Genomic DNA, 21,732 nt, shown 5'->3' with positions numbered 1-21,732 from the left:
AGGAAAGAGAACTTAAATTTAATTTTTCTGATTACACACTACCATCTCTCAGTGGACACGAGATTTTTTTTCTGTTAACCATTTTTCTTCCTTTCTCTTCCATTCTTCATTCCTTAATGCTGTAGCGCTGTGTAGCTTATGCTCAATGACTAGCGTCAGCTCTGACGTCCTCCAACCGGGAACCTGTCCTGGCGCACATGCCAAATCTCAGAGGAGGTGCCTCTCCTACATGTTCCCATAACACTTCTGCTTCCCAGTGAGAGGAGTCAAGCTTCATGGCTCCTTGAAAACAAGCTATTATGTCTCACTTATTCAACACTGTGATGCCTGCAATGTGCCGGAAATCCAATGGTGCTTCCTGCTCCAAAAAATAAAAACCCACCCCCAAAGAGAGCTTAGATGAGCACAGAGAAGAGGCAGCACCTCTGGGACTCAGCATGAGCACCAGGAAAGGTCCCTGGTTAGTGGACAGCTGAGTTGACACTAGAGGATAAATAAGAATTCTCCACTTGGGAAAAAAGAAGAAGAAAGAATTACTCAGTTGAAGGGTAAAGGGGCTGGGAGGACTAAACCAGGTGACAGGGGAAGAAAATAATGAAAACTAACCAAGTAGGAGAAACACAAATACTAAGCTTTTAAGAAAGGAGGCCACCTGCCTATTCAGAACCACTCAGTAATCTAACGAGGTGGCAGTTCCTAAACCTCATCAATAGCAAATCATTTGATGACAGAAATGTGTTGCAAGGCCTAAATAAAGAGGGCTCTAAAAACAATTCTTTCCATGGTTTGACAGTGGGAAAATTCAGATGGTCCTCAATCTGTTTGTAAAGCTACTGGAGAAGGAACGCTATCTCTCCCTGCAATACTACCATCCCTTCTACCCTAACCTGCCTTGAAAATGGCCTGAACAACACAATCCATCTCCCTCCAACACAAATCCTTTCTTTTATCATGAAGGTAAAGAGAAACTGGTCATAATAGGATTTTCCCATCAGCAATCTCTATCTGAAACCTGTTTCACTATTACATCATTTTAATACAAAATATTTCATACCAAGAGACAGAAATAGAAAATAGCAAACATCCATGCACCCACCAATGAAATCGTAACATTCTGTCATATTTAACTTCATATCTTTTTGATTTTAATAAAACACTATGAACACACTTGGAAGCCTGATTTGTACCTCCTCCCTAATACCGTTTTCTGCCTCCTGGAAATAGACAGTAGCAGGAAGTTGATGTACTCTTTTTAAAAGGACAGGAATATAAAGAATATACAGGATTATTTAGTGGTTTCTTAAATATTACATTAACTATTCATTTTACAATACAGCAGTGGAGATGCTCTAATAAACCTTGCTAAAACAGGGCAGCAGAGGCTTAATGAATTAGAACAAGAACCTTTGTAAATACAATTTGAATTCACACATAAGTAGGGAAATCTGGAGGTACAAAAAAATAGACATAAATTAACAGTAGGTGAACACTCAACTTCCAGCTGGGGGAATGATAACTGAGACTCGTACATACAGCCAACACTATGTATTTCATCCTATTTTTCTGTTATCTTTGTCAACACTTACAAATGTTAGGTATGTAGGTTTTCACATATGAAAAATGACAATAACTCACAGTGGTTTTCATTTGCTTTTCCCTTGTTACTAATAAGGGTGAACATCTTTTTCTATGTTCATTAGTCATTCTAGTTACACCATTTGTCACCTTCACCAAATGTCTACCCATTTCTTAGGTTGATTTTTTGCTTGTTTATTTGGAGGCGTTCTTTATATATGCTGAATGCTTCTTTGACATACCACTATGTTCCTATTAGAATGTCTAAAATTAAAATGATTGACCAGGGGCGCCTGGGTGACTCAGTCAATTATGTGTCTGACTCTTGATTTCGGCTCAAGTCATGGACTCAGGGTCATGAGATCAAGTCCTACCTCAGACTCCACACTGAGCATGGAGCCTGCTTAAGATTCTCTCTCCCTCTCCCTCTGCCCCTACTCACCTCTCTCTCTCTCCCCCCAAAAAATAAATAAATAAAAATAAAATAAAATGATTGAACATACTAAGTGTTGTTGAAGACATAGAGCAACTGGAATTTTCATACACTATTGAAAGGAATGTAAAATGGCACAACCACATCAGCTAATAGTTCAGTGGCTTCTTAGAAAGTTAAAATACAACTACCATATGGTGTAGCCATTCCACTCTTAGGTATTTACCAAAGCAAAATAAAAGCATGTGTTCTTACAATGACTTGTGCATGAATGTGCATAACTTTACTTGTAATAGTGAAACACTGGAAATGATCCAAATGTCTATCAATGGGTAGATGAATAAACAAATATGAATGTGTAGATGAATAAATAAACTATGGAATGGAATACCACTGAGCAATAAAAAGAAATGAACTACTGATATACACTACAATATGGATGGATCTTAAAATAATTATAGTAAGCCCCACCCCCCCCAAAAAATAGGGTACATATCATAGGATTCCATTTATAAAAATCTAGAAGGTATAAACTAATCAATAATAACAGAAGGTAGATCACTGACGTCCTGGGATAAGGGACCGTAAGGAAGAGCAGGAAGGAGAGATTATCAAGGAACAGAAAGAAACTTTTTTGGGTGATAGACATGTTCATTATCTTGATTCTGCTGGTGGTTTCATAGGTGCATACATATGTCAAAACTCATAAAAGTGTGTACATATGTTCAGTTTACTGAATGTCAACTTAGCAGCTTGTACATTTTAAATATGTATCGCTTATTTTGTATCAATTATAACTCAATAAAGCTGTTCCTTAAAAAATTTTGTAAGAATAGTAGGAGAATAAAAGAGAATCCTAACCATGCTAGGCTTCTGTCTTCTAAACATCCTTTAAAAAATAGGTCACGATTGGGGTGCCTGGATGGCTCAGTCAGTTAAGCATCTGCCTTCAGAACATATCACGATCCCAGGGTCCTGGGATCGAACCCCACATCAGGCTCCTTGCTCGGCCGGGAGCCTGCTTCTCCCTCTCCCTCTGCCTGCCGCTTCCCCTGATTGTGCTCTCTCTCTCTCTCTCTCTCTGTCAGATAAGTAATTAAATCTTTAAAAAATAAAATACAGGTCACAATTTAAAAAAAAAATCCCCTAACCTTCTCTTTACATGTTTCTAAAAATAAGCAAAATACTGTCTCAAGTAAATTAGAAATAGTGAAGGGGGTGGGGGGCATTACAGACAAAAAATTATCCTGGAGATATAAGGGAGAGTAAATGACTAAAGTGAGAATCCAGGTCTTAAAAAGATTGTTCTGCCTCCAGGAAATTCACTGTTAATATGTTTGCTATTGATAACAGTAATCAGTATGCCAACATACAAAATTTTCCACTGGGCCAACTCACATGGTTGAGAATCTTGCCCCATCAATCCAAGTACTATATTAATGATAATGTAGTAATAAAATAATACTAATCAGCCAATAGACTTTCTCTCCACGATCCTAATCCATTATCATTCTTATCAAAGGTTGTAATCATTTTTCTTTCTCAAGTTAATTCCATTTTCATGTCCTCCTGCTCCTCAAGTGAAATGAACCAGCAAATCCATAAGTTCTACCTCACGGAGGATGAAAAACACTAAGCCACAACTTAGACTAAAAATATCTAGGCACACCTAGACTTAATGACTTCAAGAAAGATGTTATTTGTTAAATATTTAATCCCCCAAAGAAAGACAAAGTCATTTGATACCTACCATCTCCAAAAATATGTATCACAAGTTTGGTAAGTGTTTGCTTAAGGTCAAACTCGATGAGCTTCATGGCCTCCATGGTATGTGTCTCTTGTTTATAGGCAGAGCGAGAACTCTGTTCAAAGAGCTGTAGGCTTTCTCCATCCTTCATGCCAGCAAATAACTGTAAACCAAGAGAAATAACATGCATAAATAAAAATAGTATCCTGGCCAGCCTCATGAAAAAACATAGTGTGGGAATAAAATTCGTTAAGTCTTCTAGTCAATGAACATACTGAAAGTAACATTTATTTACTACTGACTTTGAACAAAGCACTGTGCTACATGTAATGGAGAGTCTTTAGGGAATTAAAATATGCTGTTCTGATCTTTTCTCATCTCTTCATTTTACTTTGGCTTAACTTATGGTCATTTCCTCAAAAGAGACATTATCTTCAATGCTAGTGCAAATATCAGTGAATCAGGCTTTCAGACTCTAAAATTATATTCCTGACCATCCTACAGAGTCCTTACAGTGTGACCTGAGACTATGTAAGAAAGTATAATCCAAGAATTAAATTCTGTAAAGTTCATGAAGGCAGGAAGCATGTTGGACTTTGCTTAACCTTGTTATCTCCAAAGCCCAGGACAGGACCTGAAACATATTTTTGCCATTTACTATCAGAGTGAACCAGGACAAGTATTATGGTAGATAAGTTTCAGGTAATGATTTGTAAAGTAGATATAATAACACTAAATTAAGAGACTTTGTGATAATTAAATAAATATATGAAAAGCATAGCACATTGCAATGGCTAAATAATTTTGATTATCATCACAATCATCATTATTAATCACACCTGTTATTAGTCATAAGCTGTTTTACCACTAAAATAAAGTGTCCCCATCTTTAACAACAAAGTAGATCTTCACCTTCTAGGAGAGGACTCAAGATGGATAACTGAGCAAATGAATCTATCATTCTTTCCACCTAATGTCCAAAGAAATAAAATTTTTTAAATGTTTTAACAAAAAAAAGTCAACTGCTGTTTCCAGTAATATTGGGCTGAATAATTAGAACCTCATAAATCTACTAGAATATACAAAAATTCTTAAAAGCATAGAACTAACACAATAGAGAGGAATAACTTAAAACTGTACAAGAAAGCACAAAACCAGAAAGAAAAAAAAAAAAAAGCCCAGCATAAGCCAGAGAGAAACACTGAGAATATTTACATATCCAATGTATCAACCGAAAAGCTGAATGTTGGTTGTGACAGCTTACCATGGCAAATAAGGCTCAAGTGAAAGTCCACAGTGCCTGACCAAGTTGGGCTATCAAATAAATAGTCCTAAAGGACTTATCCCGTGATAAGGATGAATACAATATTCTTGTACAGACTTGCAGTTAGGGGTCACATTACCTGGGCAAGAGATAGAACCTCAGGCTGTGAACATGGACTAAGGCAATCACAGACTGGTAGCTCCTCTAAGTGCCCAGCAAATCAAACCAAAATCTTCTCAGAAAAAAATTCTACCATCCTAGAACTCAAATTAGTCCTATGAGAGCTGAAGACAATGCAGCTGCCAAAGTCTATGCCTTTCAACACCTATTCTAAAAGTAACTGAGAACAAAAAGAGCAAATAAAACTATTAAACACCATGCCCTCACATGAAACAGACAATGCCCACATTTTAAAATGATTGCTCGTAAAAAGGAAGGAAGGAAGGAAGGAAGGAAGGAAGGAAGGAAGGAAGGAAGGAAGGAAGGAAGGAAGGAAGTCAGGCACGCAAGTTAAATAAATCCCAGAGAAAAGGAGCTATTATATTCGCATCCCACTTATTACCTTTGAGATAAGCCAGGGCAAGCTGAGAAAAATAGAGGGGAAGAGAGAAGGGGAACTAGTGAGGTATTAAAGTTGATCTAAAATCACCACTAGAAAGAGTAAGTGCCATAAGTGTGAAAGTACTACAAGTATTCTAGGAGATGTGACTAGGGACAAGGAAGGGACAGCATGACGAATTAAAAGTGACAGTCAGTCCTCAAAAGGCATGGTTACAAGGGAAGAGAAAAAGATGAAAATTACGAAAGACATCCTTTGGCAACTGGGTGGGGAGGAGTAAAAAAAAGCAAAAGAGAAAACTTAGAGTTCCATAAAATAAAGCAAACCTAAACACTTAGAGGATTTATAAAATCATTCCCTTCCCCACCTCACCAAAAAAAATCCAAAAAACACAAAAAATTCCACTGAAAACTCTGCACTTTGCTGCACTAACAGAAGAGGGCACCAAGACAACCTACAAATTCTTCTGAACAACCAAAAACCCACAAAAAGTAACAGAAGAAAATGAAATAAAGCTACAGAGAATTATTGCTGCCCCCCACAAAATCAGGAAACCATTCAATACAGTTGAACTGATGAAAATATAACCCTTTTCCCTTTTCCTCAAAAAGAAAGTCAAGAAGCAGCAGCAGAAGAAGGTTAACATAATACTTTAAGACTAAATTAAATACACTAAAACAAGCATTTGGGGGTATAAATAACTGCTTGAGTCAGAAACTCAAAAATTAAGACAAAAATGTATGGAAAACAGGAAGAAATGAAAATAGAGTTGATTGAACTAAGGAAGGAAAGAGAAGAAATTTATCTCAGAATGGAAGTCTAAATTACGAAGTACACAGGAAAGAAAGGCCTCAGTGAAGATTTAATCAGGGCATTGAAGAAAAGCAGGAAGACAACCAAGGTAAGAACAATGAGGTGAAGAAAGAAGAGTCAAGAGAGAAAGTGGTGGAAACGGAAGCCATGCAAAGAAGGAATAACATGTATATAATTCGAAGTCCCTGAAAGAGGAGAAACAGAACGCAAGAGCAGAACTATTGTGCACTAGATAAAATAAGTACTTGAGAAAATACACCTGGGAGGACAAAACATAAGACATATGTTGGTAAACACTACCAGACCTAAAAGACGAAGAGGAAAAAAAATCCCCTAGGCCTCCAGGCAAAATGATCAAATTAATTAGAAAGGCAAAGAAATTAGACTAGCATCAGACTCTTCAAAACAACATACAAAACAGGGCAATAATGGAGCTATATTTTCAAACAATTCAATAATAATAAATTTTTTTCAAAAAACAAAGAAAAAGTTATGAACCAAGAATTTTATACCCAGCAACACTGGCTTTTGCATATCAGGTCTATAGAAAAAGCTGTAAACATACAAGAACATGGGGAATTTCACATTAAAGAGCTCTTTTTGAAGAATTCACCAAAGCATCTTATTCAAGCAAAAGATAATTGGGAAATATTCAACCAAAAAAACCCACCACACATTAATGATGAATAACACATTAATGTATAAAATTATAGATTTGAGACTAAAAGAAAACAGAAATAATGGAACAAGAAATGGAAGGAGAGGGAGTAGAAGTGAAAAGTGAAATACACACATTGGTTACTGTATACAAGATAGGTAATAGTTAAAGACCACCTTTCAAACAAACTAGTAAGTTAATCAAGAAAACAGTGAAATGAGAGCTTTAAAAAGAAGTAAATACAAAAGTTACCGTTAAAACAGAACTATGAACCTTTCAGAAAGGCAAAAAATAATTTAAAAGCAAAAAACAAAATAGGAGGGAGGAGCAACAGGAGATTGAAGAAAAGAATAGCAGCAACTCTCCAAACAGAAAACCGACCACTTTCGGGAAGGTAGGACATGCAGAGAAGTGAATCCGAGGCACTATTCGGGAGGATAGACGGCTGGGGAGGGAGCCTCCATCAGCCGCTACTGGCAAGTGATAGACCAGCAGAGCACAAAATCGGAATTTTAGAAGTCGGCTCTGCTGAGGGACGACGCTCCAGTGGCTAAGCGGGGGGTGGAACCCTCACTGGGGTAGTGTGGTCTCAGGACCCTCGGGGTCACAGAGAGACCAGGGGTGCCTGAGTGCGGCAGAGCTCCCAGGTATCAGAGCAGGGAAGCCGCTGCAGAAACGGAGCCGAGGAGTGAGCTCTCAGCTCGGGGTTGCCATAAACCGTGATCCGCGGCACAGTCGGGCCACTGCTCCTCCAGCAGGGACCCAACAAGCGGCAGATCCAGGGAGACTCCCCTTCCTCCCCCGGGAGGAGTGGCACAGTAGCGCAACGCAGAGATCTGCTGGGTTTGGAGACTCCACACAGGGTCGGGTGCCAGATAACGAAATGCTCAGTCACAGGCCGGGCGGGTGAGCACAGAGTGCGGCCGGAGACCGGGGAGACGGGAGTGACTGACTGCTTTTCTCTGGTGGCTCACTGAGGAGTGGGGCCCTGAGTTCTCAGCTCCTCTGAGGCAGAGATTGGGAAGCCGCCATTTTCACTCCCATCCTCCAAAGCTGTACGGAAAGCTTGCAGGGAACAAAAGCTCCTGAGAGCAAACCCAAGCAGATTACTTAGCCCGGACCCGGCAAGGGTGGGGCAATTCCGCCTCTAGCAAAGACATTTGGGGACCACTGCAACAGGCCCCTCCCCCAGAAGATCAGCAAAAACAGCCAGCCAAGACCAAGTTTACCAATGAATGAGAACAGCAGAACTCAAGCACTAGGGGAATACTGCACATAGAATTCATGGCTTTTTCCCCATGATTCTCCAGTCTTTCAAAGTTAATTTTTTTTTAACTTTCTTTTTCTTTTTTGTTTTTCAATTTATCTTTTTCCCTTTTCCAACCAACATCTTATCAATCGCTTGTTTACAAAATCTTTTTTATTTTTCATTTTTAGAGTCATATTCTATCCCTTCATAGTAGTTAACTTTATTTATATATATATATATATATATATATATATATATATATATATATATATATATATATAAGTTGTTCTCTCTTTAAAATTTTGGGATATAGTTTCTTCTAACAGCCCAAAATATACCCTAAATCTCTAGTGTATGCCTTTGTTCTAGTCTCCTGCCTGATCACATTCTCTCCTTTTTTTTTTTAAATCCTCTTCTTTCTTTTTTCAACCAAATTCTTATCTTATCAATTCCTTATATAAAATCATTTATAATTTTCATCTTTATAGTCATATTCCATCCCTTCATCGTACTAACCCTTATTTTTGTACATATATAAGATTTTCTTTCTTTAAAATTTTGAAAGGCACTTTCTTCTAACAGACCAACTGCCTTCGGCTCAGGTCATGATCCCAGGGTCCTGGGATCGAGTCCCGCCTCGGGCTCCCTGCTCCTTGGGAGCCTTTTTCTGTCTCTCTCTCTCTCTCTGTCTCTCATGAATAAATAAATAAAAATAAATAAAAAAATCTTCTAACAGACCAAAATATGCCCAAAATCTAGTGTGTGGCACTGATCTATGCACCAGCCTGATAATATTTGATCATATTCTGGTTTTTTTTTTTTGGTCTGTTTTTATCTTTTTCTTTTTCTTTTTTCTTTCTTTCCCTTTCTTTTCCCCCGGTTTCAGGTCTCTTCTGATTTGTTTAGTGTATATTTTTCGGGGGATGTTGTTAGCCTGTTAGCATTTTGTTCCCTCATTCATCTACTCTCCTCTGGACAAAATGACAAGACGGAAAAATATCACCTCAAAAAAAAGAACAAGAGGCAGTAAGGCTGCCAGGGACCTAATCAATATGGACATTAGTAAGATATCGGAACTAGAGTTCAGAATGATGATTTTAAAGATACTAGCTGGAATTGAAAAAGGCATGGAAGATATTAGAGAAACCCTTTCTGGAGAAATAAAAGAACTAAAGTCTGACCAAGTTGAAATCAAAAAGGCTATTAATGAGGTGCAATCAAAAAAATGGAGGCTCTAACTGCTAGGATAAATGAGGCAGAAGAGAGAGTTAGTGATATAGAAGACCAAATGATGGAAAATAAAGAAGCCGAGAAAAAGATATAAACAACTACTGGAACACGAGGGAAGAATTCGAGAGGTAAGTGATACCATAAGATGAAACAATATTAGAATAATTGGGATCCCAGAAGAAGAAGAAAGAGAGACAGGGGCAGAAGGTGTATTGGAGCAAATTATAGCAGAGAACTTCCCTAATTTGGGGAAGAAAACAGGCATCAAAATCCAGGAGGCACAGAGAACCCCTCTCTAAATCAATAAAAATAGGTCAACACCCCGACATCTAATAGTAAAACTTATGAGTCTCAGAGACAAAGAGAAAATCCTGAAAGCAGCTCGGGACAAGAGATCTGTAACCTACAATGGTAAAAACATTCGATTGGCAACAGACCTATCCACAGAGACCTGGCAGGCCAGAAAGGACTGGCATGATATATTCAGAGCACTAAATGAGAAAAATATGCAGCCAAGAATACTGTATCCAGCTAGGCTGTCATTGAAAATAGAAGGAGAGATAAAAAGCTTCCAGGACAAACAAAAGCTAAAGGAATTTGCAAACACGAAACTACAAGAAATATTGAAAGGTGTCCTCTAAGCAAAGAGAGAGCCTAAAAGTAACATAGACCAGAAAGGAACACAGACAATATACAGTAACAGTCACAATGTACAGGCAATACAATGGCACTAAATTCATATTTTTCAATACTTACCCTGAATGTAAATGGGCTAAATGCCCCAATCAAAAAACACAGGCTATCAGACTGGATAAAAATACAAGACCCATCGATATGCTGTCTGCAAGAGACTCATTTTAGACCCAAAGACACCCCCCAGATTGAAAGTGAAGGTGGGGAAAGCCATTTACCATGCTAATGGTCACCAAAAGAAAGCTGGGGTGGCAATCCTTGTATCAGACAAATTAGATTTTAAACCAAAGACTATAATAAGAGATGAGGAAGGACACTATATCCTACTTAAAGGGTCTATCCAAAAAGATCTAATAATTGTAAATATCTATGCCCCTAACATGGGAGCAGCCAATTATATGAGTCAATTAATAACAAAAGCAAAGAAACACATCAACAACAATACAATAATAGTGGGGCACTTTAACCCCCCTCACTGAAATGGACAGATCATCTAAGCAAAAAAGGAAATAAAGACTTTAAATGACACACTGGACCAAATGGACTTCACAGATATATTCAGAACATTCCATCCCAAAGCAACAGAATACACATTCGTCTCTAGTGCCCATGGAACACTCTCCAGAATAGATCACATCCTAGGTCACAAATCAGGTCTCAACTGGTACCAAAACACTGGGATCATTCCTTGCATATTTTCAGACCACAGTGCTTTGAAACTAGAACTCAATCACAAGAGGAAAGTCGGAAAGAACTCAAATACATGGAGGCTAAAGAGCATCCTACTAAAGAATGAATGGGTCAACCAGGAAATTAAAGGAGAATTTAAAAAATTCATGGAAACCAATGAAAATGAAAACACAACTATTCAAAAGCAAAGCTGGCGGCATCCCAATTCCGGACTTCAAGCTCTATTACAAAGCTCTCATCATCAAGACAGTATGGTACTGGCACAAAAACAGACACATAGATCAATGGAACAGAATAGAGAGCCCAGAAACGGACCCTCAACTCTATGGTCAACTCATCTTCGACAAAGCAGGAAAGATTGTCCAATTGGAAAAAAGACAGTCTCTTTAACAAATGGTGTTGGGAAAATTGGATAGCCACATGCAGAAGAATGAAACTGGACCATTTCCTTACACCACACACAAAAATAGACTCCAAATGGTTGAAAGACCTCAATGTGAGACAGGAGTCCCTCAAAATCCTAAAGGAAAACACAGGCAGCAACCTCTTCGACCTCAGCTGCAGCAACTTCTTCCTAGAAACATCGCCAAAGGCAAGGGAAGCAAGGGCAAAAATGAACTATTGGGACTGCATCAAGATAAAAAGCTTTTGCACAGCAAAAGAAACAGTCAACAAAACCAAAAGACAACCGACACAATGGGAGAAGATATTTGCAAATGACATATCAGATAAAGGGCTAGTATCCAAAATCTATAAAGAACTTCTTAAACTCAACATCCAAAGAACAAATGATCCAATCAAGAAATGGGCAGAAGACATGAACAGACATTTCTGCAAAGAAGACATGCAAATGGCCAACAGACACATGAAAAAGTTCTCAACATCACTCGGCATCAGGGAAATCCAAATCAAAAACTCAATGAGATACCACCTCACACCAGTCAGAATGGCTAAAATTAACAAGTCAGGAAATGACAGATGTTGGCGGGGATGCGGAGAAAGGGGAACCCTCCCACACTGTTGGTGGGAATGCAAGCTGGGTAGCCACTCTGGAAAACAGTATGGAGCTTCCTCAAAAAGTTGAAAATAGGGGGCGCCTGGGTGGCTCAGTCGTTAAGCGTCTGCCTTTGGCTCAGGTCATGATCCCAGGGTCCTGGGATCGAGCCCCGCATCGGGCTCCCTGCTCAGCCAGGAGCCTGCTTCTCCCTCTCCCGCTCCCCCTGCTTGTGTTCCCTCTCTCACTGTGTCTCTCTCTGTCAAATAAATAAATAAAATCTTAAAAAAAAAAAAAAAAAAGTTGAAAATAGAGCTACCATATGAACCAGCAATTGCACTACTGGGTATTTACACCAAAGATACAAATGTAGGGATCCGAAGGGGTACGTGCACCCCGATGTTTATAGCAGCAATGTCCACAATAGCCAAACTGTGGAAAGAGCCAAGATGTCCATCAACAGATGAATGGATAAAGAAGAGGTGGTATATGTATACAATGGAATATTATGAAGCCATCAAAAGGAATGAAATCTTGCCATTTGCAACGATGTGGATGGAACTGGAGGGTATTATGCTGAGCAAAATAAGTCAATCAGAGAAAGACATGTATCATATGACCTCACTGATATGAGGAATTCTTAATCTCAAGAAACAAACAGGGGTGCTGGAGTGGTGGGGGGTGGGAGGAGGGATGGGGTGGCTGGGTGATGGACATTGGGGAGGGTATGTGCTGTGGTGAGCGCTGTGAATTGTGTAAGACTGTTGAATCACAGACCTGTACCTCTGAAACAAATAATACATCATATGTTAAAAAAAAAAAGAAGCAGAAGAAGATAGCAGGAAGGGAAGAATGAAGGGGGGGAAATCAGAGGGGGAGATGAACCATGAGAGACTATGGACTCTGAGAAACAAACTGAGGGTTCTAGAGAAGAGGGGGTGGGGGGATGGGTTAGCCTAGTTATGGGTATTAAAGAGGGCATGTATTGCATGGAGCACTGGGTGTTATACTCAATCAAGGAATCATGGAACACTACGTCAAAAACTAATGATGTAATGTATGGTGATTCACATAACATAAAAAAAATAAGTAAAAAATAAAATAAAATAAAATATATCTGGTAGAGAAGGAAATATGCTGAATATAAAATAATACATAACTACACAATATTATGACAAAGTTGAGACCAAACATATCAGGCATATCAATATGTGTGAATGGACTTGATTCACCTCATCTAAAAGAAACAAAACAAGACATTAAATATGATCACAAAGCAGGACCCAACTATATGCTGTTTATAAGAAACACACCTAAAACAATGTTAAAAATAAAGGAACAGAGAGAGTATAACAAACAAATGGAAACAAAACATTAAGCACAGCAATCATGAAATCAGAAAAGGTAAAATTCAAGCAAAAAAAAAACCAAAAAAACCACTAAACATGAAAAAGAAGACATATTAATTCTAAAATTTTCAAATCACGGGGCACCAGCGGCTCAGTTAAGCATCTGACTTCGGCTCAGGTCATGATCCCAGGGTCCTGGGATCGAGCCCCACATCGGGCTCCCTGTTCAATGGGAAACCGGCATCTCCCTCTCCTGCTCCCCCTGCTTGTGCTCACTCGCTCTCTTTCTCTCTCTCTCTGTCAAATAAATAAATAAAATCTTTAAAAATAAATAAAATTTTCAAATCATAATGAATACACAGTACTTACCAATATTTACAAATCAAATAAGACAGTAACCACATTATTTAGAAAAATCCTTAGGAGATGCAAAAGACACACTTAGACACACTAATACTGGGAGAATTTAATACACCATTCTTAGTATAAAATCAAGTACACAAAATCAACTAAGAAGACAGAAGGCCTAAAAAACATAACTAATAAAGGGAATTATATATATATATATCTTGCTCCCCTAACGTATAAAATACACTTTCATCTCAAGGACCCAGACAACATGAACAAAAATTGATCATACATCAGACTGCAATAAAAATGTAAGTATGTTCCATTAGGAAGAAATAAGAAGTATGTCCGTCCCATAATAAGAAATAATAAGCTACATTCTGACTGTAATACTACAAACTAAAATCCATTAACAAAAAAGAAGAAAACATACAGGCCCTTCTACATGGAAATTAAAAAAAAGAAAAAGAAAGAAAAAATTTTCTAGGCAACAATAGGACAAAGGGCAATACCCAAATAAATAAGGAACTTTTAAGAATTGACAAAACGTCACTAGAAAAATGAGTAAAATACATGAGTACACAATTCACCAAAAAACGATATGAAAATGACCCTTAACATGTGAAAGATATTCAAAAGAGAAATGCAAATTAAAACAACACTGGCATATTATTTCTAATCTATGACATTAGTAGAAATTAAAAAGCAAAACACATTCTTCTGGTGGGGCTTGGGAAAACTTGTACTCACATAGATTGTTGACAGAAATATAGACACTGGTAGAACCCTTTTGGTGGCAAATTTGGCAATATCTAATGAAACTATGTATGTTTTCACCTCCTGACCCAATCCTTCCACTTCTATTTACCCTGAAGATAAACCTCCAGATCTAATACCTATGTTCAAGGTTTTCATTGTAGCATTGTTTGTAACTACAACATACTGGAAACAAAGAAATGTCCAAAAATAACAGAGAAGTTAAACTATGATCTATCCATACAATGGAGTACTTTGCAGATACAACAAAAAATGAAGACCTCTCTGAACTGATATGCAATGATTCCCAAGGTACAATGTTAAGTGAAAAAAGCAAAGTGCAAAAAAGGCACATATCATATGCTACTTTTAAAAAAATCAATTATGCAGGGCACCTGGGTGGCTCAGTCAGTTAAGCATCTACCTTCAGCTCAGGTCATGATCCTAGGGCCCTGGGATCAAGCCCCGCATCAGGATCCCTGCTCAGTAGGGAGTCTGCTTCTCCCTCTCTGTTCTCTCTCTCTCAAATAAATAAATAAAATATTTTTAAAAAGTCAATTATGTTGCTTTTCATGTAAAAAAGGGGCAAATTATAAAATGTACACAAATCTGTTCATTTGTATAAAACAAAAATGAAAAAACAGCATAGAAAAGATGAACCACAAACTAAGAGACTAATTTTGTAAAGGAAAGTAGGTGGTAACACAATGCAGACCGAAAAGGGGCGCCTGGGTGGCTCAGTCATTAAGCGTCTGCCTTCGGCTCAGGTCATGATCCCAGGGTCCTGGGATCGAGCTCCGCATCGGGCTCCCTGCTCAGCGGGAAGCCTGCTTCTCCCTCTCCCACTCCCCCTGCTTGTGTTCCCTCTCTCACTGTGTCTCTCTCTGTCAAATAAAATCTTTAAAAAAAAAAAAAACAATGCAGACCGAAAAGACTCGGTGAGTGGAAACAGAGTAAAAAGAAGGAGGTGGTGGGAGTGGGGATGAGACGAGAGTAACTTTTCGAAGTAAACTTTTTTGTATAGTTCTGACTTTTAGAATCATGGTGATATTTTATCTACTCAAAAAATTAAAAATAATAATTAAAATCCACCCAGACATGTTGAGAACTCAAAATGGAATACCATCAGTAACAACAGAGCTAATTCTATTCTTAATAAATAACACTGCCATACTGAAGAGGGTAGAAAAGAACTGACCAAAGTAAATTTGAAAAGTTATCTTAACTATTTTCTTAAACACAAAATAATAGCAAATACTGTATGCCAGCATGTAAATTTTTTTTCCACAGAAGTATATGTTAACATTTCTGAAACTACCCAATGTTTATTCTAGAACTGATCAAGTAAGCAAATATATTGTGGATAAGGAGAACCAGGTTATTAACTCTGTCCAAAAACAAAAACATGAGGAGAGCTAGAAAGACTCATGTCATAATGAGATGGAATGGAGGTATCCATATAAATTCATATTTTTTACACATACACAGATTTATAAATAAATAAAAGTACATGTACATCTATTTCCTAGTTCTGGCCATTGACAGAAGCAATGGACATCCCAATAGCAATAATATAATCAAGGCTGGGTTTCTAAACACCATTTTTTAATGAAAAAGCAGGGCTCCTTAAAAAAATGAATGATTCCAGGGCTGGGGCAGGGAAAGCACACCATGAACCTGAGATACGATGTGGGGCCAAAAAATGATGTAAACGTGTCAAAAGAAACAGGAGACTACTTGAAGGGGCTCCCAATGGGCAAACAGGGGTCAAAATAAATAATTTTAGTAAGGAACAATAACCCACAAAATAAATATCCACAAAGTCGTACTGATATAATTAATTGAATAAATATATATGAGAGAAGGTAAAGGCCTTCCTAATAATAAAATTCTAAACAACTTAAGAAGAAATGATGGACAAAGAAAATGACCATTTGGCAAACACCAAAGTAGTAATCATTTCAGGCAATAATTATCAATGGATTCTAAAGTTAGTAGGGCTAAATATAATGAGAAAGAGGATATTTACATAGCTTCAGTTCTTCGTATTTTTAATTGATTTTTTTAATTGACTCTTATGGAGTCTTTATATATTTTGGGTACTAACCCAAATTAATATTTCTGTTTTTGGCAGTTTATTACTAGTGTATAGAAACATAACAGATTTTTGTATATTGATTTTTCATCCTGCAACTTCACTGAATTTATTAATTAGTTCTAGCAGTTTTTTGGCTGCGTCTTTATGGATTACTATAAATAATATCATGTCATCTGCAAATAAAGATAGTTTTACTTCTTGCTTTCCAATTTGGATACCTTTTTTGGGTCTAATTGCTCTGGATAGGACTTCCAGTAATATGTTAAATGAAAGTGACAAGAAGAGTCATCCTTGTCTAGTTCTTGATCTTAGAAAAAAACAAAAAAAAAGCTTTCAGTTTTTCATCATTGAGTGTGATGTTAGTTGTGGATTTGTCATATATGGCCTTTATTACATGGAGGTACATACACTCTATACATATTTTGTTGAGAGTTTTTACCATAAACGGATGTTGAATTTTGTCAAATGCTTTTTCTACATCTATTGAGATCATATGATTTTATCCTTCATTATGGTGATATAGTGTCTCACATTGATTTACAGATGTTGAACCATCCCTGAAACCCTAGAATAAATCCCATTTGGCCACAGTGTATGATCCCTTTAATGCACTGTTGAATTCAGTTTGCTAATATTTGTTGGGGATTCCTGCATCTATGCTCAACAGGGATAACAGCCTGTACTATAGTCATACCTCATTTTTTGTGCTTCATCTTCTTACACTTCACAGAAATTGCATTTTTTACAAATTGAAGGTTCGAGACTTCATTGGAGAAGTAATGTGTGGTGGAAATAGCAAGAGAACTAGAATTAGAATTGGAGCCTGAAGATGGGGCAGAACTGCTGCCATCGCATGACAAACTTGAACAGATGAGGAGTTGCTTCTTACAGATGAGCAAAGAAAGTGGTTTCCTGACATGGCACCTACTCCAGGGAAGATACCGTGAAGACTGTTGAGATAACAACAGAGGACTTAGAATATGACATAACTTAGTGATAAGGCAGTGGCAGGGGGTGAGAAAATGGACTCCAGTTTTAAAAGAAGTTCAACTATCGGTAAAATGCTATCAAACAGCATTGCATGTTACAGAGAAATCAACTGTGAAAGGAAGAGTCAATTGATGCTGCAAACTTCATCATTGTCTTATTTTAAGAAATTGTCACAGCCACCCCAACTTTCAGCAACCACCAGCCTAAACGGTCAGCAGCCAGCAACACTGAGACAAGACCATCCACCAGCAAAAAGATTACAACTCACTGAAAGCTCAGATGATGCTTAGCATTTTTTAGCAATAAAGAATTTTTAATTAGGGTATGTACATTGGGGTTTTTTTTAGACATAATGCTATTGCACACTTAATAGACTACAGTATACCACAAACATAAATTTTATATGCACTAGGAATCCAAAAAAATCATTTGACTCACTTTATTGTGATATTCACTTTATTATGGTGGTCTGGAACTGCACCTGAAATATCTCTAAAGAACGACTGTAGGGGTGCCTGGGTGGCTCAGTCGGTTGGGCGTCTGCCTTTGGCTCAGGTCATGATCCCAGGGTTCTGGGATCGAGTCCCGCATTGGGCTCCTTGCTCAGGGGGGAGTCTCCTCCTCCCTCTGCCTGCTGCTCCTGCCCTGCTTGTGCTCTCTCTCTCTCTGTCAAATAAATAAATTAAATCCTAAAAAAAAAAAAAAAGACTAATTTTCTTTCATTGTATTGTCTTTGTCTGGGTTTTGGCAGCATGGTAACGCTGACCTTGTAAAATGACTTTAAAAGTGCGCCCTCCTCTTCTGTTTTTTGGAAAAATTTGAGAAGGATTGGTATTAATTCTTTAAATGTCTGGAGGAATTCACCAGTGAAGCAATCTGGTCCTGGACTTTTGTTTATTAGGAGGTTTGTGATTACTGCTTCAATCTCCTTATTCATTATTGGTCTGTTCAGATTTTTTTTTAACTTTTAAGTAGACTCCACACCCAGCACGGAGCCCAACACAGGGCTTGAACTCACAACACTGAGATCAAGACCTGGGCTGAAATCAAGAGTCGGGACACTTAACCAACTGAGCCACCCAGGTGCCCCATGTCTGTTCAGATTTTCTATTTCTTCATAATTCAGTGTTAGTTAGACTGTATGTTTCTAGGAAATTGTCTACTTCTTCTAAGTTGTCTAATTTGTTGGCATGCAATTGTTCATAGTAGTCCTATAATTTATATTTCTAAAATATAGTTGTAACAGCCCATCTTTCATTTCTGACTTTATTTATATTGAGTCTTCTCACTTTTTTTCTTGGTAAGTCTATCTAAAGATGTGTCTATTCTGTTTCTCTTTCAAAAAAAAAAAAACCAACTCTTAGGTTCATTGTTCTTTTCTATTTACTTTTCAGCCTCTATTTCACTTATTTCCACTGTGATCCTAGTTATTTCCTTCCTTCTATTAACTTTGGGCTTCATTTATTTTTCTTTTTCTAGTTCCTTGCATTGTAAACTTAGGTTGTTTGTATGAAATATTTTTTAGTTCTGAATTTTAGATGTTTATCCCTATGAACTTCCCTCTTAGAACTGCTTTCCCTGCATCTCATAAGTTCTAGTATGCTGTATTTCCATTTTCATTTGTCTCAAGATTATTTTTTGATTTCTCTTTTGATTTCTTCTTTGACTTACTGGCTGTTCAGTAGCACATTGTTTAATCTCCACATGTTTATGAATTTTCCAGTTTTCATCTCTTATCGATTTCTAGTTTCATACAATTGTGACCAGAAAAGATGCTTAATTTCAATCTTCTTAACTTTATTAAGATTTCTTCTGTGGCCTAACATATGACTTATCTTGGGGAAAGTTCATCAGTGCTTGAGAAGAACATGTATTGTAGTGGATGGAATGTTCTGTAAATGTCTAGTTATAAGTCCTATGTTTCCTTATTGGTTTTCTGTCTGCATGATCTACCCACTAATGAGAGTGGGTACTGAAGTCCGCCACTATTATTGTATAGTTGTCTATTTCTCCCTTTAGGTGGGTTAATATTTGTTTTACATACTTAGGTTCTCCTATGTTGGGTGTACAAATATTTACAAATGTTATATCCTCTTTTGGAGTGATCTCCTTTTCCATTATATAATGACCTTCTTCGTCTCTTATTACAGTCTTTTTTAAAAGTCTATTCTGCCTGATGTTAAGTATAGCTACCCCAGCGTTTGTTGGGTTTCTATGTGCATGGAATATCTTTCTCCATTCCTTCACTTTTAGTCTGTGTGTGTTTTTAACCCTGAAATGAGTCTCTTATAAGCATCATATATTGAGTCTTGTTTTCTTTTATCCACTTAGCAACTCTATGTCTTTTGATTGGAAGATTTTCATTTACATTTAAAATAATTATTGATAGGTATGGACTTATTACCATTTTGTTAGTGGTTCTGTAATTCCTTTGTCCCTTTCTTTTACTCTTGCTCTCTTCCTTTGTGATTTGATGATTTTCTCTAGTGGTATACTTAGATTCCTTTATCTTCATCTTTTGTGTATCTACTACAGGTTTTTGTTGTGTGGTCACCCAGAGGCTTACATAAAATGTAGTAGGGTTGTAACAATTTATTTTAAGTTCTACATTTTTACTCCCCCATTTATGTTTCTAATGTCACAATTTACATCTTTTTATCTTGTGTATCCATTAATAAATTACTGTAGTTATAGTTATTACTACTTTTGTCTTTTAACCTTCATACTAGACTTATAAGTGATTAACCCACCAACACTACAATATTATTATTCTGAAATTAACTACATAATTAACTTTGTCAGTGAGATTTATATTTTTTTATGTTTCCCTGTTACTAATTAGCACCTTTTTATTTCAGCTTAAGAAAGTCCCTTTAACATTTACTTTAAAGCCAGTCTAGATGAACTCCTTCAGCTTTTTCTTATCTTTTCTTCAATTCTGAAGGACAGCTTCTTTTTGCTCCTCCACCTGGATGAATTCCACTGTCCTGTGTTTAAGTTCACTAAAGCTCACTAATCCTTTCTTCTGCTTCATCTAGTCTGCTGTTGAACCCTCTGTTGAATTTTTGTGTGCAGTTATTTTATTCTTCGGTTCTGCGATTTCTGTTCGGTACTTTCTCATATTTTCTATCTCTTTGTTGAAATTCTCACTTCATTTATGCATTGTTCTCCTAAACTTGTGAGCATCTTTATGACCATTACTTTGAACTCCTTCTCAGGTAAATCATTTATCTCTTGTTTCATTTCATCAAACAGGATGTTTCATTCATTTCATTCTTGTCTTTTTCTGAGGTTTTATCTTGTTTTTTTCATTTAGAACATGTTTTTCTGTTTCTTCATTTTCCTAACTCTCTGCGTTGGCTTCTGTGCATTAGATAAAACAACCCCCTCTCCCACTGTTTATGGAGTGGTCTTGTGTAGGAGGTGAACCTTATCATTCAACCCTGCCCCAGCTCTAGGTTGTTTCTCAAACCTTTGTGATTGTCCAAGCAGCCTTGTTTGTTCTTAGTGACTCCCAGTAGTTGAAGATGTTCAAGATCTGTCATTGACCCAAAGGAGAGGATCTCAGTCAGCACCTAGATGTAGGCTGATTTCAGAAGCCAGACTGTAAGGTTGTGACTTTCAAAGTATGCAAATATATTTCTTTCAAGGGAAGACTGGGAGGTAGGAGGACAGCCAGTTAAGAACTGTTTCTTTCTTTGCTACCGTCCTGTTAAACCCATGAACACAAGCCCCACTGGCCACAAGAGCCAGGCTATCAAATGATTGTTCTCTGGGTGGTAGCCACAAAACCAAGGGTACCAGATGAAGATCACCATTTTCAGAAGATGTAATATGGCTCCTGTACCACTCCAAATGTCAAAATGAGTGCTGTGTAAAAAATTAATGAGCACTACAAGAAAGAATCCTTTTATACCACCGTTATTTAAGGACAATGAATGTATAAAATAATTTTTTAAAAACTGGCTTTTTGAGGCAGTGTGTGGCTCAGTCATTAAGCGGCTGCCTTTGGCTCAGGTCATGATCCCAGGGTCCTGGGATCAAGCCCCGAGTTGGGCTCTCTGCTCGGCAGGGAGTCGGCTTCTCTCTCTCTCCCTCTGCCCGCCTCTCTGACTACTTATGCTCGCTCTCTCGCTCTGTCAAATAAATAAAATCTTTAAAAAATAAAAATAAATAAAAAATAAAAACTGACTTTTTTATTAACAATATGGATATTTCAAAGTGACACTTGGAGGTAAAAACAAATGGCCCCTGCTTCATGTCACTTACAAAAAGTACAAGAAAAA

General features: G+C 37.4%; 1 protein-coding gene across 22 annotated transcripts in view; it reads right to left on the bottom strand.

The window, feature by feature from the left end:
• FARS2 (phenylalanyl-tRNA synthetase 2, mitochondrial) overlaps positions 1-21,732 on the bottom strand; it is a 548,888-nt gene that overhangs the window by 354,204 nt on the left and 172,952 nt on the right. For all 22 annotated transcript variants that reach the window (XM_078055666.1, XM_078055663.1, XM_078055656.1 and 19 more), the window contains one exon: positions 3,759-3,918. In XM_078055666.1, the coding sequence (XP_077911792.1) occupies positions 3,759-3,918 (160 nt within the window). The remainder of the gene's footprint in view (positions 1-3,758; positions 3,919-21,732) is intronic.

The sequence above is a fragment of the Halichoerus grypus genome, chromosome 9 (genome assembly GCF_964656455.1).
Source record: "Halichoerus grypus chromosome 9, mHalGry1.hap1.1, whole genome shotgun sequence".
Classification (NCBI taxonomy): domain Eukaryota; kingdom Metazoa; phylum Chordata; class Mammalia; order Carnivora; family Phocidae; genus Halichoerus; species Halichoerus grypus.
Note: the sequence above shows the minus strand (reverse complement) of the source record. Positions and strands in the feature narration are given on the sequence as shown.